Here is an 18610-nt window from a genome sequence, read left to right on the forward strand (position 1 = left end):
GTCCAACACTATATGAGCTCCCCATGGAGAAAATCACAGTTTGACTGTGTTCCATTATGAAATTAACGTATATGCTTCAGGATGGTATTTATCTCTCCTATGCAAAATTACTTGGGGTCTAGTACAGAAGATGATTACACACACACAGCTAAATTCATTATTATTCAACAGGGGAGGGAGAATGACTCTTTAACACGGCATACTGTATGTGCTCATACTCGGCTTAGTTCATTTTATTTTGCCAAGTCTGACCACACAAGCCGGGACACACATTAAGCCATCAACTCACCACAGTGAATATAGCAAAAAGTAAATTGCACAGAGTAAGCGAAACCTATTTCATTGTCATCTGTTTATTTCAAATGTCTTCCAGTCACATTCTACTCAGTCCAGATGAACATCACAGTGCTAGAAACACGTGGGAATATTGATGTAGAACTGGCATCAAACATTACTGAAAACATGGTAAGATTTGTTCTTCTTATGAATAAATGTAGATCTGAGTCTACAATCCTGAGAAATCACAAGGGGAAAATTAACGAATTAAATAAGCGTTATATAAAAGCATTTAAATATCAACACCTATAAAATTGACGTTGAGTCCCCTGCTTGCAGCACCTTAACCATACAGTATTTGTTTTGCTTTCTCTCAGCTGGATGACACTTTTAAGACCACAGACTTTGCTGTTCTTCAGTTTACTGTATACGACGAGATGAGGTATGTACCCGGGAAGCCAGTGCTCACCTTTCCGTTTCATTTTTCACCTGTGACGTGTGCTCTGCAGTTGTTATATTGAGATGCTATCTGCTGAACTAATGTTATTCTCTCAATGCTTGCTGCAGTAATGAATCTTGGGAAGGACATAGAGAGAAGGGGCAGATGAAGGTAACGTATCGGAATTGTTACTCAGTTGCAATATTCTTACCAGGACCCTACATCAAGTAAAGGTCTAAAATGATCTACTAAAGGAATTGGGTGTTCGTATATTCAGCTGACCCAGGCTTCTGATTTCCACCATTAAAGCGGCAATCCAAGCTGGCATTTTTTTCGTGTTTGTTTTTGTAGACATAGGATTGAAGCAGGAGGACTCACAAGCTGAACCCCATTCATTTCAGCTCCGGAGACCCGCTGCTCCCGGAGATACTTACCTCCGTTTGGGGTGCCATGAACCACTCTGGCCCGCTAGCTGGGCTCGCTAACTGGGGTTGACGTAATGGCTGCTTTTCAAAGATCCCGCGTCCAGCGGGCCAATGAGAAGCCGTGAAGTCATCTGTCGCGGCTTCCACGTGATGCGGAAGGTTTAAACGTGTAGGGGATACCGGCACCCCCTTTGGAGGTAAGTATCTCTGCTAGCAAGGGGTCCCCTGATCTGAAATTAATGGGGTTCATCTCCGGAGACCTCCTGCTTCAATAGTATGTAACACATGACCCACTTGGATTGCTCCAATTTCATGGATAGGAGACCACTGACTGCCTTTTTGCATCTATACATTTTGGAGTAATTGAAGGATGACCTATAATGTTAGTCTGACAGTAATATGACATTGTTATTCCTTGACTGTATTGTCAGAGTGCACAGCAAGATAAACACCCTATAGGCCAGGTGTTGATAGAATCCTGGGTAACAGGCACTCTGACCTTTGGTAATAGGAGAATGGGAAGAATGAGTGCTGGATAGTTAGTGGTGGATGAGACAGGCCACTATATGCAGTATATTTACTGAGTCCAACAGTGGATACATAGTATTAGGAGAATATAGGTTCTATTTAGAATACAGGCAGTCCTCGTTATCCAACGTTTCACTTTACAACGAATGGAATACCCAACGCTTTACAATGCAACCCTAAGGGCTGTTTTCCGACGCCGGAATGCGTTATCCAACGCTCACCGCCACTGATTAACATGGGACTCACTTTACAACGGTTTCACTATCCAACGCTACTTCCAGAACGGATTCTGTTGGATAACCGAGGACTGCCTGTAAATTGTATTCTTTCAGTGATTTTTTTTTAAAACTAATTTTGCTATTCCTTGACTCTTTTGTCAGAGAAAGGAGACAGACGAAGACAACGGCAATTTTAAGTGAGTGTTGTTACTAAGTAACACCAATGTAAAATAAGGATTTGTATCACATTGTCTTAAGATAGTTTGTACACCCATCACATAGTCATATAAGTATAAATAATGTCTCTTTTTCATAGTTATGGTTCAAAAGTGATTGTCCGAGCAGTCTCCTCTGACACAGCACAATCATTGACCGAGAAGCTGCAGGATCTTCTAGAAGGTCAAGATTACACGGACGCACAATCAAATAAAAAGCTTTCTGTAAAATCGGTGAAAGTTCAACTTCTAGGTAACCATTTACATTTGAGTAAATCCCTAATACCATCCTGTAGAACTAGCAATCCCCCCCTCCTTTTATACAATCTTATTTTGAGTATTGTTTCTATTCAATTATAATCAGTGTTCGACAAACCTATACATTTGCTCGCCCCGGGCGAGTGGATTGAACCCCCGGGCGAGTAAATATTGGCCCAAGCAGCACACGTTTGGTACTAGGTGGCGAGTAGATTTTTTTGTGTGGCGAGTAGATTTTGTGGTGATTTGTCAACCACTGATTATAATCATTTTAATACACGTTTATAATTCTTCCTTCCTCCTCTTCCCTTGCAGCCAACGTTAACCCCTTAGTTGGCAGAGGGGTAAGAAGAATTACAGGCATTTTTTTTTTTTTTTTTTATAAATAAGTTCTGTAGTATTAGACAATACTTACTGGGGTAAAAAAATCATCTCAATGCCATTTTAAATAAAGTTTAATAAATGAACCATCATTTGGTTACTTTGGTTTTAGCATATCTCCCGCAGCAGTGCAACATGTTTGGCAACAAATTATCCCAAACAGGAAAGTGTTGCAGTGTTCCTAAGAAGAGACTGTGGCTGAGCTGCAAGCTGTAACAATATACAATGCTACCTGTAGTAATATAAGGCCTCGGCCAGGCTTCCTGCTGGCGTGCTGAGGCGCGCTGAGGCTCCTTTCCCTGGCCTTGCAGTTGCTTACCGCACGCGCCATCAGGGGGCGGGCCGGGGGCAGGCTTGGGGCGGGCCGGGGGCAGGCACGTCACTGGCCGGGGGCGGGCCAGTGACGTCACGGAGCTGGTTTCGCCCTCATTGGGCGAACCGCTCACGTGACCGGCCTGTCGTGCCGGCAAGTGGGGGAATTTTAAATTCCCCTAAGACCTACGCTTCCGCGCGCTTGTGAAAGCGTAGGTGAGCCCCTACTAAAGCCGCTCTAATTGTGGCTGTAGGGGCTCAGTGCTGAGCGGGAGCGCGCGTCAGCGCGCTTCCGCCAGCAAGCACGCAACATGGCCGAGGCCTAAGGCTACATTGTAGCTGATGACTACACCAACTGAAGGATTGATTCAGGAGCAGCCATTATGTGAGCCCAGAGAGCAGGATATTCGCTGATCAATCACAGGAGAATGGATCGATCGGCAGCTTAGATAATTAGTTTTCATTAAAGGTGATCAAATGCTGCATATATTAAAACAATTTTTTTTTTAAAGTGCAACGAAGAATTATTTTTTTATCTTTTAATTGTATCCAATGAAGTTGATGCTTATCAGATAGCGATTGTTCTACACTTTAATACTTTTGACTAGTTATTGCATCATAATTCTATGCAAACAAAGCACACAGATTATGTTCTTGAAATCTGTGAGAATTATATAGGGATAAATCCATTTTAGGTTTAATAATAACAATGCCAATTGTACTGTATATATGGATGGATGTAAAAAAAAAATGTATAGGGAAATCATTATACAAGGGAGGGAAAAGGCTAGTTACCTAACGTTATTGCATGAAATTAATTTACATTTGTTATGTTGCTTCATAAGAATGTATCTTGGCTTCCAAAAAATGAAACTTAGGCAAACCTTTAGTGTATGAAGTATATTATTCCATCTATTTTCTGCATTTCCTCTGTGACTTTCTAACAAATAGATCTTTCTAGATCCAGGCAGTTGCCCGCTAGATGTAACAAATTCCGGTGAACAAGGATTGTACCAGTGGGAGGAAAAAAATCCAACAGAAACTGCTATTGTGCCCTGCAAGAAAACTCCTAACGAGTTTGCCACCAGATATTGGTAAGGTCAAAACTTCATGAAGAATTCAGCGCTGTGAAAAAAAGTGTACGGCTGTCTCCTTTCTGCACCTGTGGTCTCTACTACTATTTTCACTAACTGTCCCCTGACTCTGGAACTCTCTCTTCATCAGTTCTTGCTCTTAAATCAGTTAAGCAGCCTTATTGTTTTAAAATTGATATTACTGTTATTTTTACATAGTGACGACTACATACTGTACACGGCGAGCACACAGACAGGTAATACAGATAAATGATACCGTTCTAAAATAAGTGCGGTAGGTAAACGTAAACATGGTGGAAATGACATTTTTGCCTTCAGTTGATAAGTGTTGGCGTAAGTGTAATATATTAAGGATCTCTCTGTGCATAGCAATCGCCAGAGGTGGGTTTTTGTGCGTTAGTTATTATCGGTGGTATAACAGGGGCAAGCCTGTTAAATTAAAGCTAGAGCTGTTGGGTGTCGGCCAGGCAATGGTAACCCCTACAAAGGATGAGAAGAACAGAAAGCGCACACTTCCTGGTGCAAATAACGTTTTTTACTTAATAAATGAGACAAAAAAATAACAACAATATTAAGTAAAAAACGTTATTTGCACCAGGAAGTGTGCGCTTTCTGTTCTTCTCATCCTTTGTAGTTTCAATTAAGTGCTGGGTTAGCACTTTCAACAGAGAAAGCAGCACCCTCCTGGAACTCTTTTTCTCTGGACTGTTTCTGGACTGCAATTGTTCACGTTTGGACTTTAAGGTTGTATTTAAACCCCTTCAGGGTCCACTCACGGACATACTTACATTTATTTTGCTTGTTGATGAGCGCCTGTAGCTGAGTTATATGTATTAAGATTATCTAACACATTTATTTGCTTATTCTCAAATTAATCAGCTAGTACACCTCCTTTTTCTCCAATGGTTAATCCCTACCTGGAGGAAGGCAGGGCTACTGGCGAACCCAGCTCAGTGTAGCAAGGGTTTAAAAGGCAGGAAAGGGAAGTGTTTGTCTCTCTCCCTGGTCTGCGTACAGACCACATGTGCATGTCCTTGATTCCTAGGGACACCAATACGTGCAGGCCATATGTACATGTCCCAGATGCATAGGGACACCCAGTAACTATGTAGCCGTATCTGGACTTCCATACACAGGGGAAGCTGAACTTTAGCCCAAAACAAACCTGTACTTTATGTTGCTAAAACTTCGACTGAATAAAAACCTACGTTATTTTGCCAAAGCAAGTGTCCTGTCTTCACCTCTGCATGCATCGCCTACAGGGGGTTACTGGTACTATAAAAATTAAGTGCACCCTTGAAATGGTAGATTTCAATAGCGCATTGATTATCGGAAGATGATTGGGGGCTTGTGATGAGTCAGGAGAAGGCAGCAAAACTGATTACATCAACCATTTACCAAACATACTTATCCTCTTTGCTGTGCATTGAGAATACATTTTTACTCCTATTGTCACTGTCTCAATTAAACTGTAAACTCTTCATTACAGTAAATTACCAACTTCCACTGTTAACTTCTATGTATGGTGCACTTTAATTTGAATGAGATCATTATATATCACTTTATTTTGTACTGCACTATGTTAGAATATAGGGCCTCATGCAGAGAGCATCGTTATTTCGAAATTCGCCATTTTTTGTACAATTTCGCGCAGAAACCGGCAGAAAATGGCGAGTTCCGAAAAACGCGCCATTTTGTTTTTTCAATTGCTAAAACTCGCCTCGCGGCTGGCGAGAACCTCCATCTCGCCATTTTTAAAACTCTCCGAATGCAGAGAGGTGCGAACGGCAAGTAGCGGCTGTTCGCGCCAAAAAATGGCGCGATTCTCGCATTTTTGCCGCGCCAGGAAAAGATGGCAAGATGGCGCTCGCCGCCTATAGTAAAGGGGAAAAAAAAGGCGCAAATTTGTTTTTACACGTTTCTGAAGCGCGCATCTCGCCAATTTAAACTCGCCACACGCATCCATGTTAAACATAGCAGAATTCGCACTTTTCTGCATATGGAGAATAAAACTCTCCAAAAAAGCTACTTTTTATGAAATTCGCCAATTTTAAAATTCTATGCTCTCTGCATGAGGCCCATAGTTCGAAGACATTGCAGCAGCGAATGAGTTTTAATCCTCTGCGCACATGTAAAAATGTATTTTTTTTCTATTATCGTAGTAATATCAACATCACCAATTATTTGGCTGAGTGGAAAAAACCTAATCTGGAAAGATGCATATCCTTCCCCTACCTCCCAGATACAATAAATGCGCTTACAGATGTTATTGTAACACCAGGTAACAGTGACTGTATTTATTTTTTTTTAAAAATACCAAGTTAAAAATTCGCATACTGTATGTCATCAAAACCCCCAAAAGGTGGGATCTAGTGCTTGAAGGGCCCCCGTTTCTCTGGCTTACACGAAAGATGTGTGTACAGTAGATATTCCAGTTCAATTTCCGAAGCGTACTTGTTGTTTTTCCACATTTCCTATAATAACCAACTTTCACATAGTTTGCATGTCAGATAACATACCGGAGTAAACTTTTGCCAAGATTTCTTATTCTGAATTCTAAAACATTTACTTTTTTTGTGTGTGAATTTTGCCATTTTGGGGGCATGATTTGTTGGCTGCAAAAGTGCAATTGTCTGGATATTTATACATTTGTGAGAATGTTTAGCAGATCTCGAGTTAACACACACACAACACTTATATGCATATTCTGTTGAGCTTTGTACACTAAATGATATTAAAAGAAGATTTGAGCAATGTTAAATGTAACGGTTTCTTCTTTTGTCTAGAAAATGCAATCCATTTAGCAGAGCACATTTTAAATCTAACGAAGCAATTGGAGTTTTTATCCAAAGAAGAAACTGAAATCATTCTCTCCAAGGTCCCTGAAATAGTAGAATTGGGAGAGATAGATCTCAGAAGTGCCAAGACTACATTAGACATAGTAAATGCTATTTTGATGAAAGGAGGTCACCTTCGCCCATTTACCAATAGGTAAGCAATTGACTTCCGGGAAAACTGCCATGTCTATTTCATGGAGCGGGTTTATAGCATGCAAACCAAAGGGATTAATGTATCATCATTTAAAATAACTTTATTCCTTAGAGCCCCACATCTCACTCACTTAGACCCTTAGATATTAACGGCTCATTTTATACAGCTGTATTCTCTTCCAGTAGAATAAGAGTATTAGAGTATTAGAGTAATGGTACAAACCTTGGTTTTCTATATTTCCCTCAAACCGTTGGGAAGAAGAAAATAACCGGAGCCGGGGGGGGGGGGGGGGAGAATGTCCCAGACCTGATCTGCTACCCCCAGACCTGATCTGCAACCCCCAGACCTGATCTGCTACCCCCAGACCTGATCTGCTACCCCCAGACCTGATCTGCTTCCCACATACCTGATCTGCTTCCCACAGACCTGATCTGCTTCCCACAGACCTGATCTGCTTCCCACAGACCTGATGTGCTTCCCCCAGACCTGATGTGCTTCCCCCAGACCTGATGTGCTTCCCCCAGACCTGATGTGCTTCCCCCAGACCTGATGTGCTTCCCCTCAGTTCCAGAGCTATTTATAGTTTTTGCGCTGCTGTGAAATACATCAAATCTGCATGCATGGCCGTGGAGTCACCAACAGGAAGTCCCGACATCAACTCCTGATGATGTTATAGTTTTCTATTGGGCGCCAGAGCTAGGCTGTCCCCAGCAGCCTAACTGTGTCCACCTTGAATGTATTATTGCCCAGTCAATAAAACCATAATATCTCAGTGTAAAATGTCCTTTAACGTCTCTTTCATAATTACTCCAACATAACAGACCTCAGTAATTCTGGTTCATCATATAAAAAGAAACGTTTATTTTGAAGATAAATTCTTAACTTAAAATATTACAAAATGGTGGCGATGTTCCAAATAAGTTATGGTATTCTTAAAAATGGTTGCATAGTTTTCTTTCTGAGTGGGATCATTCTTAATATCATGATAAAACTTCTATTTTCTTCGTCTTTGTTAACCCGTCTGTCTCCTCGTGGTGGAATCACTATGTCCTCACATCCTGGTGGAATCAATCATTCTGTGCCTCTCGCCTGTCTCTTGCTACATCATGGTGGTATCAAAATGTGCTTCTCCTCCCTCACTCTGTGCTACATTTGGATCCAAAAACTATCCAGTCAGCTCTTGAGAATAACTGACTCCACTTCCAGCAAAGGTCCTACAGCTAACCTGATGTAATTTCGTAAGAAACTGCCCACGCCTCCATACAGAGAATAACCAAATATGGCATATGTACTGGAAGATTCCCATAGCTCCTGTCATAGCCTCTTTCCTCAGCTAAAACCAGAGTTGTCAATAATCATTCAAGTGCCATCCTAACCAGGGTTTCTCTATAGAGACCTGCAGGTCAGCTGCACCCTCAATGTAGCTCTACAATGTAACTGAATATATCCCAATATATACCAAAGGAAGAAATAACCTTTACAAATCAGATATAATATATACCTTGACATTCTGTATTGATACTGGATATCTTACACTCAGCAATAGGGTAGGAGGGGTATCCCTGGAGGCCGGGGAATGGTTGATCATTTCCAAGGACCCCGTCGTTTAGGTAAAACAAAATTACAGCTCCAAACAAATTGAGCAACATGGACAGCTACTTGTAATGGAAGATATATTTCATGCTGTAGTATGAACTTTATTTGTTTTTCATATGTGTTTACGCTGTTCTTTTTTTTACTCATTGGAAGGATTCTGGGTATTACAGAAGAGCTTGGATATAAAATGACCTTTTCTGGGGAAATGGCCAACATCACAGCACAAACCCTGGTTATATCTGTATCGAAAGTGAATTTCAGTGAATTTGAAGAAGTTTTCTTTACCGTTATGTCCTATTTGGAAGGAAAGGATCCTGAGGTTTGATTGCTGTACAAAATATATTCTTCACGCATTCTTCATATTATATCACATAACCCATTCACAGCCAATGGCCTATCACTGTACAACATGTCCTAGTCATTGCATCATGCCCAACCTTTCCAACATCAAAAGTCATAATGCTGGTGATCTACTTTATTTTCCAAAACTGGTAGAAACCAACAGAGGAACTCACCAGCATGGAATACATATCCTATAAGGGGAGTGGGGGGGCGGGGGAAGAGTTTTACCAACTGCACTATCTACATAATAATGGTGGGACAAGCTCTTTAAATCAAGATATATTCTAAAAGTTAGAAATAGCAAAGCTAGATAAGTGCTTCACATTCAGGTTTTGGTAACAGAATATGCAAGTCCCACATGAACGCCCTTTCCTTTCACAATGCTAGAATCTGACGGTGATGGTGAGGAATATGTCTTAATGGAATGGAATATTCTTCAAACAGATCAGTATGCAGAAATTTCCAGTTGGCAAGGCAGTGGCCTTTGTACGTTTACCTGGAGCAATACGCGGCCACGCTGTTACAGCCACTTCTAAAGTGCAGTTTAACTTCTTCGGTAAAACAGCACTTTTTAAGGTAAATGTTTATGTTTTGAAGTTCACTGTACTCTAAACAAGGGGTGGCCACCAACAGGTCTGGTTTTCAGGATAGCCCTGCTTCAGCACAGGTGGCTCAGTCATTGACTAAGCCGCTACTGATTGAGCCACCTGTGCTGAAGCAGGGCTATCCTGAAAACCTGACCTGGTGATGGCCCTTGAGGACAGACGGTGGCCACCCCTGCTTTATACAATAAAATGTTATACCAGAACAGGAAACTGTTTTGTTTTGTTGAAGTCAATGTATCAGAGAGGTCAGCATGGGTAGTTAACAATGAGTTGCCGACATTCTACAAGACCAAGGGCCAGATACACTAGTCTCTGTTCAATCAGGCCAATGACGCGGTTTTACCTAAAACAGTAGGATGTTACTTTCCCTGAAGTGAACGCCATTGTTTATCCCATTAGCATAGACGTAACGCCACGTTATTGTGGGGCCACGATGCGTTGGCTTCCAATAATGTGACATTAAGCATGTCTTATTCCCATCCGGACCCTGAAAATGGCGGAGGTGTGGGAGGCGTAGCTGAGATACCTAGCAAATATGCGACTTGAAAGCATTTGAATATACTTTGCATTTTTATATGTAGGCTATTTCCCAGGTATCAGAGGCGTGTTCACAGGTATATGTCCACATGTTGTATAAAGGAGTGTTTGTGGAGGTATATAAATACTCTACTAAACTCTTCCTCCCCCTCCACTATTTAAATGAGTCAAACTAGGTTAGCCTTATTCTCTTTAGTGCCTAAGGATTACTATTAACACAACTAATGGAGATTAGTGTATTTGGGCTTTTCTAGTTTAAGATTACTGTTACATAGTAAAGTACACGTGAATCATTGGGGTTGCTGGGTAATCTGAGCTGATAAAAAAACATTTCTGTTCATTTATTAAAACTTTTCGTGTGTTGCCCTTACTAAAAAAAAAAGTCACTTTAGTCCTTTATAGTATATTTGTAATAAATGAACTAAAGTTATTTTTTCACCCGCTTTTGAGAGCGAATATATTTTCCCTTTGTAGTTAGATGTGTAGAAAACTGTATTGCAACACATCGTCTAGAAACTCATTTTAATTAGTATTGGTTATGTTTATGACAATTTACCTTTTTGACTTCCGGTCAAGGTCAAAACAAAGGACAAAAGATATGTTATTGCATACAAAGCTTTCAATGCTTCCCATGTCTCATCTTCATGTGAACACTACATAGGAAGCAGAAACGTGTGCGGGTTAGTTTGCTGCTTGATACAGTTAGCGCAGCCAAATCTAGGTTAAATTTTTTTTAACTAAAACCTCCACTGGTATTGTAATTTTGACTTTATACTTTGTGTTGTAGGATGAAGGTTCCAGCAATTCCCAATTAAACACATATGTTGTAAGTGCCAGTGTAGCTAATACTAAGATTCGGGATCTAAGTGATCCAGTGGTCTTAACTCTGAGGCATATTCTCCCAAATAAGGTAAGCTGCTCTGCTTCGGGCGCCAATGCTCATCGTCCTGTTGCATTTCAACCTGACGAGCAGTGTTTCATTGTAACTGTTTTCCTAGTCTGTGTATTCATTCAGGAAGGGAACAACCTACAGTACTGTACATCACTGTGATATAATTCCTCAGTAACCTCTTCAGATAATTCATTGCATCTGGCTATCCATTCACTTGGCTTATAAATGTTATTATTGATCGGGTTACCTAATTCATTGCACAATGTTCCTTCAGAGTAAAACGACTAATTGAAACACGCACATTATTGAAAAGAATGAGATTTGTATATATTATAAATACAGTATTTCAATCTAATAAAATATAGACTCTTCCCAAGAGGGTGTTACGAGTACACTTGGGGCCAGATTTATTAAATAGTAATGAGCCACAAGGCTACCTATGGCCCACTCAAATCATTCAGTTGTAAGGTGCTGTTCAGCTTAATATCACTGTTTAGGGCTCTTCGAGGGAGCTTCGCTGGATCGATGCGGGATCGCAGTGTGATACTTCATATCGGCGCTTAGTGGAGCCTTAGGGGCTCATTCTATATCAGCTGAAGCGGCTGGAACTTTGGGGAATTTGTGTCAAAAACAGTCTCAACTGGGCTACTTCCGCTGATATAGAATAAGGCCCTAAGCCTTATTCCATTTATTCTTTTTCCTTTTTTTCACGTTTTTTTCCTGTTCTATATCTGACCCGGGGGGTCAGAGTTATATCAAAGGCTGCGGGTCTTCCTTTAGATTAGCGCTACCTTTTCTTTGTCTAGTCCCTTATTCCATTTATAGCCCATACCTGGACAGCCAGCCACTGCCCTTTGCACTTTCATGTTCCCTCTAGATACATACAATGACATCTTCTCAGAGACGTAGGTTACTAATAAATTCCCCTTGACCAATGCCAGTTTCTCTTTTATCGTTTCATTGCTATCTGCACAAAATCGGTATATATATATATATATATATATATATATTTTTTTTTTAAATAACATTTCAGTTCCAAGTGTTACACCCTCAGGGTATGTATTTCTTTCCTTTTAGGACAAGAATCCTGTACATTGTGTGTTTTGGGACTTTCATCAAAATAGTAAGTGCTATTACCTTTAGTATTCTTAGCAATGATTGGGCAGGTTCGCGGGTTCCAGATCAGAACTTCGCAAAAAAAGTTTGTTCGGGTCGAAATTCAGAAAGAACCTTTTCTAAAAGAAACTTGGCGATCTTTTCAATTTGCAAACATCAAAGAAATGTAAACTTCAAAACATTTGACAAATGTTTCCTACTTATTTGAAGAAGAAAAAAACACAAGTTCCAGCAAAACCAACACACATCCTTTCTTTGCAACCAAAACACCAGCACAAGAGCTCACCCTTCCTTTTTAGAAACACTTTCTGATTATTGATATTTCAGATCATTTTAATGACTCTTGACATGCGCAGACCGGCAGCATAACAAGCTTTTATTAGCACGGCTAAAACTAGGCAGTTCTTACGATATATCAACACACTATATATAGCATCTGCATCCTTTGCATTGACGTACATCCAGAGAATGATTTTATGTGTCATGTAGAATGAAATAATTAGGAGTCAGCAACCCCCAATGCCTGACAGTCATTCGAAACAACGATCTGAGACACATCACCCTGTTATGGGAGGCTCGATTAGTAAGAGTTTCCCTGGACGCTGCATACAAGTGATTTCTAAAAGTGATGTTACATTTATGAACTCTACTCCAATGTAACTCTTTTGTATTTTCTTTCTGGTGCAGATGGAATAGGCGGATGGAATACGTCTGGATGTAAAGTAAAATTTAATAACATAAAGTATACTACGTGTCACTGTTACCATCTCACTCACTTTGGAGTTCTCCTGGTAGGTACTCAAGTCACAAGATACAGTACATGGGGATTTGTCACAAGGTGAATGGGTTTACAGATGTCACTGCTCTGTATATACTGTAAGAAGTAACCAATATGAACTAGACAAGTCTGTGTCAGGCTAAGCTTTTGCACTACCAAGGTTATCCTTGTAACAAAGTCTTCTGTTTTTATGTATATAGTTGAAAGTAAAACAAGGGGATTAACTAGAACAAAAGGTCATAGCAGTGTATTTCAACAGGGGTTCCCTGGGCATCATTACAGGGTTCCCTGCAATTTTCAGGTAATTGAAGAATTTACAATGCATCTGATCTCAGACGCGCTATTAGAGAGGGTTGGGGATCCTTACAATGCATCTGATCTCAGACGCGCTATTAGAGAGGGTCGGGGTTCCTTACAATGCATCTCATCTCAGATGCGCTATTAGAGAGGGTTGGGGTTCCTCAGAATTTCTCTATATAATTATAGGGTTCCTTAACTAAAAAAAAAGGTTACAACACACTGGGTCATACATACTATATTCCTTTGCATGAAATACCACACATATAAGAGATATTTCATTAAGGATTATGTATTTTCATAAATGTACTTTGCATCATTGTGTGTTAAATAACTTAATGTGGCAAAGACCTTAATTCAATAGCACTTTCGGAATGCCGCCTCGGATATTGAATTGAACTAATGCAGGATACTGTATATGAATGCTGATTGGGAATGTTCCCTTACGTTTATCAGGACCTTTCCAGGAAACCACTTGACCCTTTGAACGAGTTCATAATGAGCATTTTAACATACGTGGGATGTGGCACGGCTTCTGTTTTCCTGGGAATTTCCCTGGTAACATATTTGGCATTTAAGTAAGATATTTTATTTATTATATTATTTAAGTATAGCATGTCACAAAGAACATATCCAAATTGTGTTAGTAATAAAAATAGTAATGGACATAAGGCAGGGGTAGCCAACTGGAATCCTCAAGGGCTACCAACAGGTCTGTTTTTTTAAGCCATCCCTGCTTCAGCGCAGGTGGCTGAATTAGTGGCTCAGTCAAAGTGATATGGCAACTTATGGCCCATTCAAATGATTCAGTTGTAAAGTGCTATAAAGCTTAACACTGTTTAGGGCTCTTAAAGGGAGTTTTCAGGATATCCCTGCTTGAGCACAGGTGGCTCAATCAGTGGCTCAGTCGAAGTCGACCGATTGATTGCGTCACCTGTGCTGAAGCAGGGATATCCCGAAAATCTGACCTCTTGCTAGCTCTTGAGTACTGGAGTTGGTCATCCCTGACGTAAGGAATCAACAGTAAAAAACGAAATACTAAAAGAATCAAACACTTAACCAAAGAATCCCGTTCTTATTTTTTAGGATTTTTTTTTTTAGTCCCCGTCAGAGGCCCCGAATTAAAACAAAATTCTTCTGAATTACCACCAAAAGTTTGCTTTATGTGCGTGTGTTTAAGGAAGACGATTACATTGCTAGCTTGTTTTCTAAACGTTATTTTTTTTTTGCCAGCTAACGGGGGTTTGCCTCTTTTGATTGCAAAATTTCTTTTTACAGAACTATTCTTTCCTTTCAGACCTCTGCGAAAAGATTATCCTTCCAAAATATTGATGAATCTGTCTTCGGCACTGCTTATGCTGAACTTGGTATTTCTGATCAACAACTGGCTATCATCATTCCAAAGTTATGGCCTGTGCATCTCCTGTGCTGCTTTGCTCCATTACTTTTTGCTGGCCTCTTTTACGTGGATGGGGCTGGAAGCTGTCCACATGTATTTTGCCCTCGTCAAAGTTTTTAATGTATACATTCGGAACTACATATTAAAATTCTGCATTGCTGGATGGGGTAAGTACAATGCTAATGTCCTTGACATTTGGATATGATATGCTGAAGGCAGCATGATTCACAAATGATTTCCATCATATGCAGCTGTGGTGTTGATTCTGTAACTAAGAAGTAGGTTTCATTTAAAAAAAAAAAAAATACAATTGAAATTAGGGGTATCATTTCCCACAAGTCAGTACTGTATCTCCCATGAGTCCCAGAACAGACTGCAATATATTCCAATATATGCCTGTGTTAAACGTCAGGGTTCCAATCATTGAAGAATAGCGGTGGCTGATACATTGGTTCTACACATTCTGTTGCACGCATAAAGATTGTTCCCCCTTAATATGTGCATCAATACAATCCACACAATAAGTAATTAGCTAAGTTGCCGATCGATCCGTTCTCCTGTGATCAATCGGCAAAGATTTGGCTCGGGGGGGTTCACTAAATGGCTGTCAGTGCAGCAGAAGAGGACCAAAGAGGCAAAGTTTTGTGGGGAGGATCATGTGACCAGGCAGTCACTAGATATAATTGGTGCACTGCTAGAGAGAGGGCAGGGCTCAAAAAAGGGGTGTGCCAGAGTCTATCCCAGAAGAGGAAGGGGATGTGATTTTGTAAATGGTTGCTATAGAAGCAAAAAATGCTCGTTCCATTATGATACATTGAAAATGTCATTCAGAGTTGTTGTTTTTTTTTTATTAAAAAATGCTACAAGTATCTTCTCATTGTACAGAGCTGATAGATTATAAATATATATATATATATATATATATATATATATATATATAAAATCTATCAGCTCTGTACAATGAGAAGATACTTGTAGCATTTTTACATTTAATTTAATAACACATCACTGTCTGGCATTCATTCACCTAGAGACCATCCAACTCCTCAAACACATCACTGTCTGCCATTCATTCACCTTGGTCATAAGTGGAACTGCCTGTGTTAAGGTTTTTTTTTGTATTCACCAATAATTCACATACAGGCATACCCCGCATTAACTTACACAATGGGTCCAGAGCATGTATGTAAAGCGAAAATGTACTTAAAGTGAAGCACTCGCCTTTTTTCCACTTATCGATGCATGTACTGTACTGCAATCGTCATATACGTGCATAACTGATGTAAATAACACGTGTACCAGGCTCTATAGTCTCCCCGCTTGCGCACAGCTTCGGTACAGGTAGGGAGCCGGTATTGCTGTTCAGGACGTGCTGACAGGCGCATGCGCGAGCTGATGTTTGCCTATTGGGCGATATGTCCTTACTCGCGAGTGTACTTAAAGTGAGTGTCCTTAAATCAGGGTATGTCTGTATAGTATTGATATATTTGGATACCTGACGCCTTGTTAAACAGTTATATCTGTGATCACTATCTCGAGCTGAATAGCAGCCTTGTATTTTAAAATAAATAAATCTAATATTTTTAAAGAATAAATTACCAGATGTCATTGCTTCATATAAGTTCTTCTTTCTTTTATAGGAATACCTGCAATTGTAGTTGCCATTGTACTGATTATAAACCGAGATTTCTATGGAAGCGAATCTAATTTCAAACAATATACTCTCTCCAATGACAACCCCGACAATTTGTGAGTAACAAGTTGCAGCAATTTAACCCATGCTGTGCTGAAAAGCTGTGTAATGCTGCAGGCATACGCTGTTTGGGGCCACATGTTAAAATGGACAAGAAGCAAAAGTTGACACACTATGTGCTCATTTGCATGTCATTACCCAGAATCCCTGGCTGCAGTGGAAGCACTGTTTGCTAAGGGATAATGGGGGAAGACAGGGTGATAGGCCTGCCTGAGACGTCAATGTGCTAACAAGTGATATTTTCATTTGATGTTGAATAGGAAAGATATCTAGAAAAGTTACAGTACAGGTAGAGCACCCAGGAATGTATCTGCATGTCTTAAACAAACTGACTTCACTCACCCTATTGTCAGTCATACAGTGGTTAAGCTGCAGATAAGGATTCTGGGTAGGGTCATGCAAATTAGCACATTGGGACCGTGATGTATAATATCAATCACTAGCCACTTGACAAAATACATAGAAGCAGGTGCAAAATGTAATACTAAAAACTATAACGTGATACAAAAAGGAAAGAAGGGTTCTAGGGAGAGAACAGAAACGGAAAGATATATAACAGTTGTGAGAATTAAGGAGAGAACATAAAGGAAGGTGAGTGCATAGAAACTAAAGGGTTATTCCAGAGTGCAGGGTCCAAAAAGATTCAGGGACTGCAAACGGTAGGGAAAAAAGGAAATAGAAGAGCATGTTGTAAATATGGGGGACGGGATGGTGAGAATTTTAGAGGAAAGAATTGTTACTAAATGGGAGAATATAACCATTCAGGTCATTAGTAAAGGTTGATACAGTGATTTAGAAGCTCATGGATAGTTTCCAGTGGTCTCCCCCCTCCCCCTGCTCCCTGCTCAGCACCAGAAGGCTCCGTGGCTTTGCACTCACCTCCCCAACCACGGTCAGGGGTCAGGAGAGCCCTACAATGAGATTCCCCGGTGCACTTTAGACGCCCCAGTCCGACGATTTACATGTAGCCAGTGTACCGGTTTATGAGGACTGCTCGCTAAAGTAATACCCATGATCACTGGTTAACCGCAGTTATTCAACAATATTTATTGTTGAGCGACTATTCAGCAACATTTGACAATTAACAATGAATAACGACTATTGCACTTCAGGGAGTTTATTCAATAAAGTGCAATAGCCATTACTGTTTGTGAATGCCAATGTAAGTAAAGACCGGTCACTGACAGATAATGGTTTTTAGTGATTGGTAAACCTCCATCAGTATCACAATCAGTGTCACTTCCTAAGACGTCACACGTTTTGTTCTCTTCACAGCTGCTGGATTCAGAACGATGTGGTATTTTACCTGTCAGTGGTGGGCTACTTCTGCGTAATATTCCTTATGAATATCTCCATGTTTATTGTTGTCATTCTTCAAATAAATTCAATAAAATCTAAAAGGATGAAGAACTGGAAGCTACTCTTTCTCCATGACCTCAAAGGCACGATCAGCCTTGCCTTTTTACTTGGCTTAACCTGGGGTTTTGCCTTTTTCGCCTGGGATCCCGTTAGAGTTACATTTTTGTACCTTTTTGCCATTTTTAACACATTACAAGGTGAGTGCATATTAGGCATGATTCTTATTTCTGTCACAATGAGACATAGTAGACATCAGCACTCATAGAACATTGGGGTGATTGAACTGCAATCGTACTGGAAGGCCTGCTACTCATTGTTAATATAAGACACCCTAGCACAGGGGGGCCCAACGCCAGTGCGCAAAGGACCCCAACAGGTCAGGTTTTAAGAATATCCCTGCTTCGGCACAGGTGACTCAATCAATAACTGTGCTGAAGAAGGGATATCCTGAGGCGTGACCTGGTGGTGGCCCTGGAAGATTGGAGTTGTCCACCCCCGCTCTAGCAGAACATATGGGTCCTGGAGAAGAGTAGATGTGTGATACCTTCTAATGACTCAACGTGACAATACTTCATAGATGTGGCTGCACAGAAGCTACGAAGACCTCACAGGTTCCTTCTTTATGTGCATTGTCAAAATCCAGAATTATGATCATAGAACATTTGAGGAAGAGTCTATGACTATGGTCCATATTCAGTGTGCTGTGAAGCTGTCTGCTCCCTGCTTGGCAGGATTTCTACCCCATTCAAATTAATTGAGCTGCAATCTTTTTTAGTGAACGGAAAACAGCTTCATGGCA

General features: G+C 40.4%; 1 protein-coding gene across 6 annotated transcripts in view; it reads left to right on the forward strand.

Annotated features, from left to right (window-relative positions):
• ADGRG4 (adhesion G protein-coupled receptor G4) overlaps positions 1-18610 on the forward strand; it is a 52356-nt gene that overhangs the window by 24919 nt on the left and 8827 nt on the right. For all 6 annotated transcript variants that reach the window (XM_075573219.1, XM_075573217.1, XM_075573220.1 and 3 more), the window contains 17 exons: positions 374-465; positions 654-718; positions 844-886; positions 2049-2083; positions 2203-2354; positions 4014-4146; positions 6309-6427; positions 6933-7137; positions 8887-9052; positions 9520-9651; positions 11005-11127; positions 12187-12232; positions 12913-13016; positions 13757-13878; positions 14598-14866; positions 16340-16448; positions 17728-18008. In XM_075573219.1, coding sequence (XP_075429334.1) covers positions 374-465; positions 654-718; positions 844-886; positions 2049-2083; positions 2203-2354; positions 4014-4146; positions 6309-6427; positions 6933-7137; positions 8887-9052; positions 9520-9651; positions 11005-11127; positions 12187-12232; positions 12913-13016; positions 13757-13878; positions 14598-14866; positions 16340-16448; positions 17728-18008 — 2196 coding nt within the window. The remainder of the gene's footprint in view (positions 1-373; positions 466-653; positions 719-843; positions 887-2048; positions 2084-2202; positions 2355-4013; positions 4147-6308; positions 6428-6932; positions 7138-8886; positions 9053-9519; positions 9652-11004; positions 11128-12186; positions 12233-12912; positions 13017-13756; positions 13879-14597; positions 14867-16339; positions 16449-17727; positions 18009-18610) is intronic.

Source organism: Ascaphus truei, chromosome 16 (assembly GCF_040206685.1).
Source record: "Ascaphus truei isolate aAscTru1 chromosome 16, aAscTru1.hap1, whole genome shotgun sequence".
Taxonomy (NCBI): Eukaryota; Metazoa; Chordata; class Amphibia; order Anura; family Ascaphidae; genus Ascaphus; species Ascaphus truei.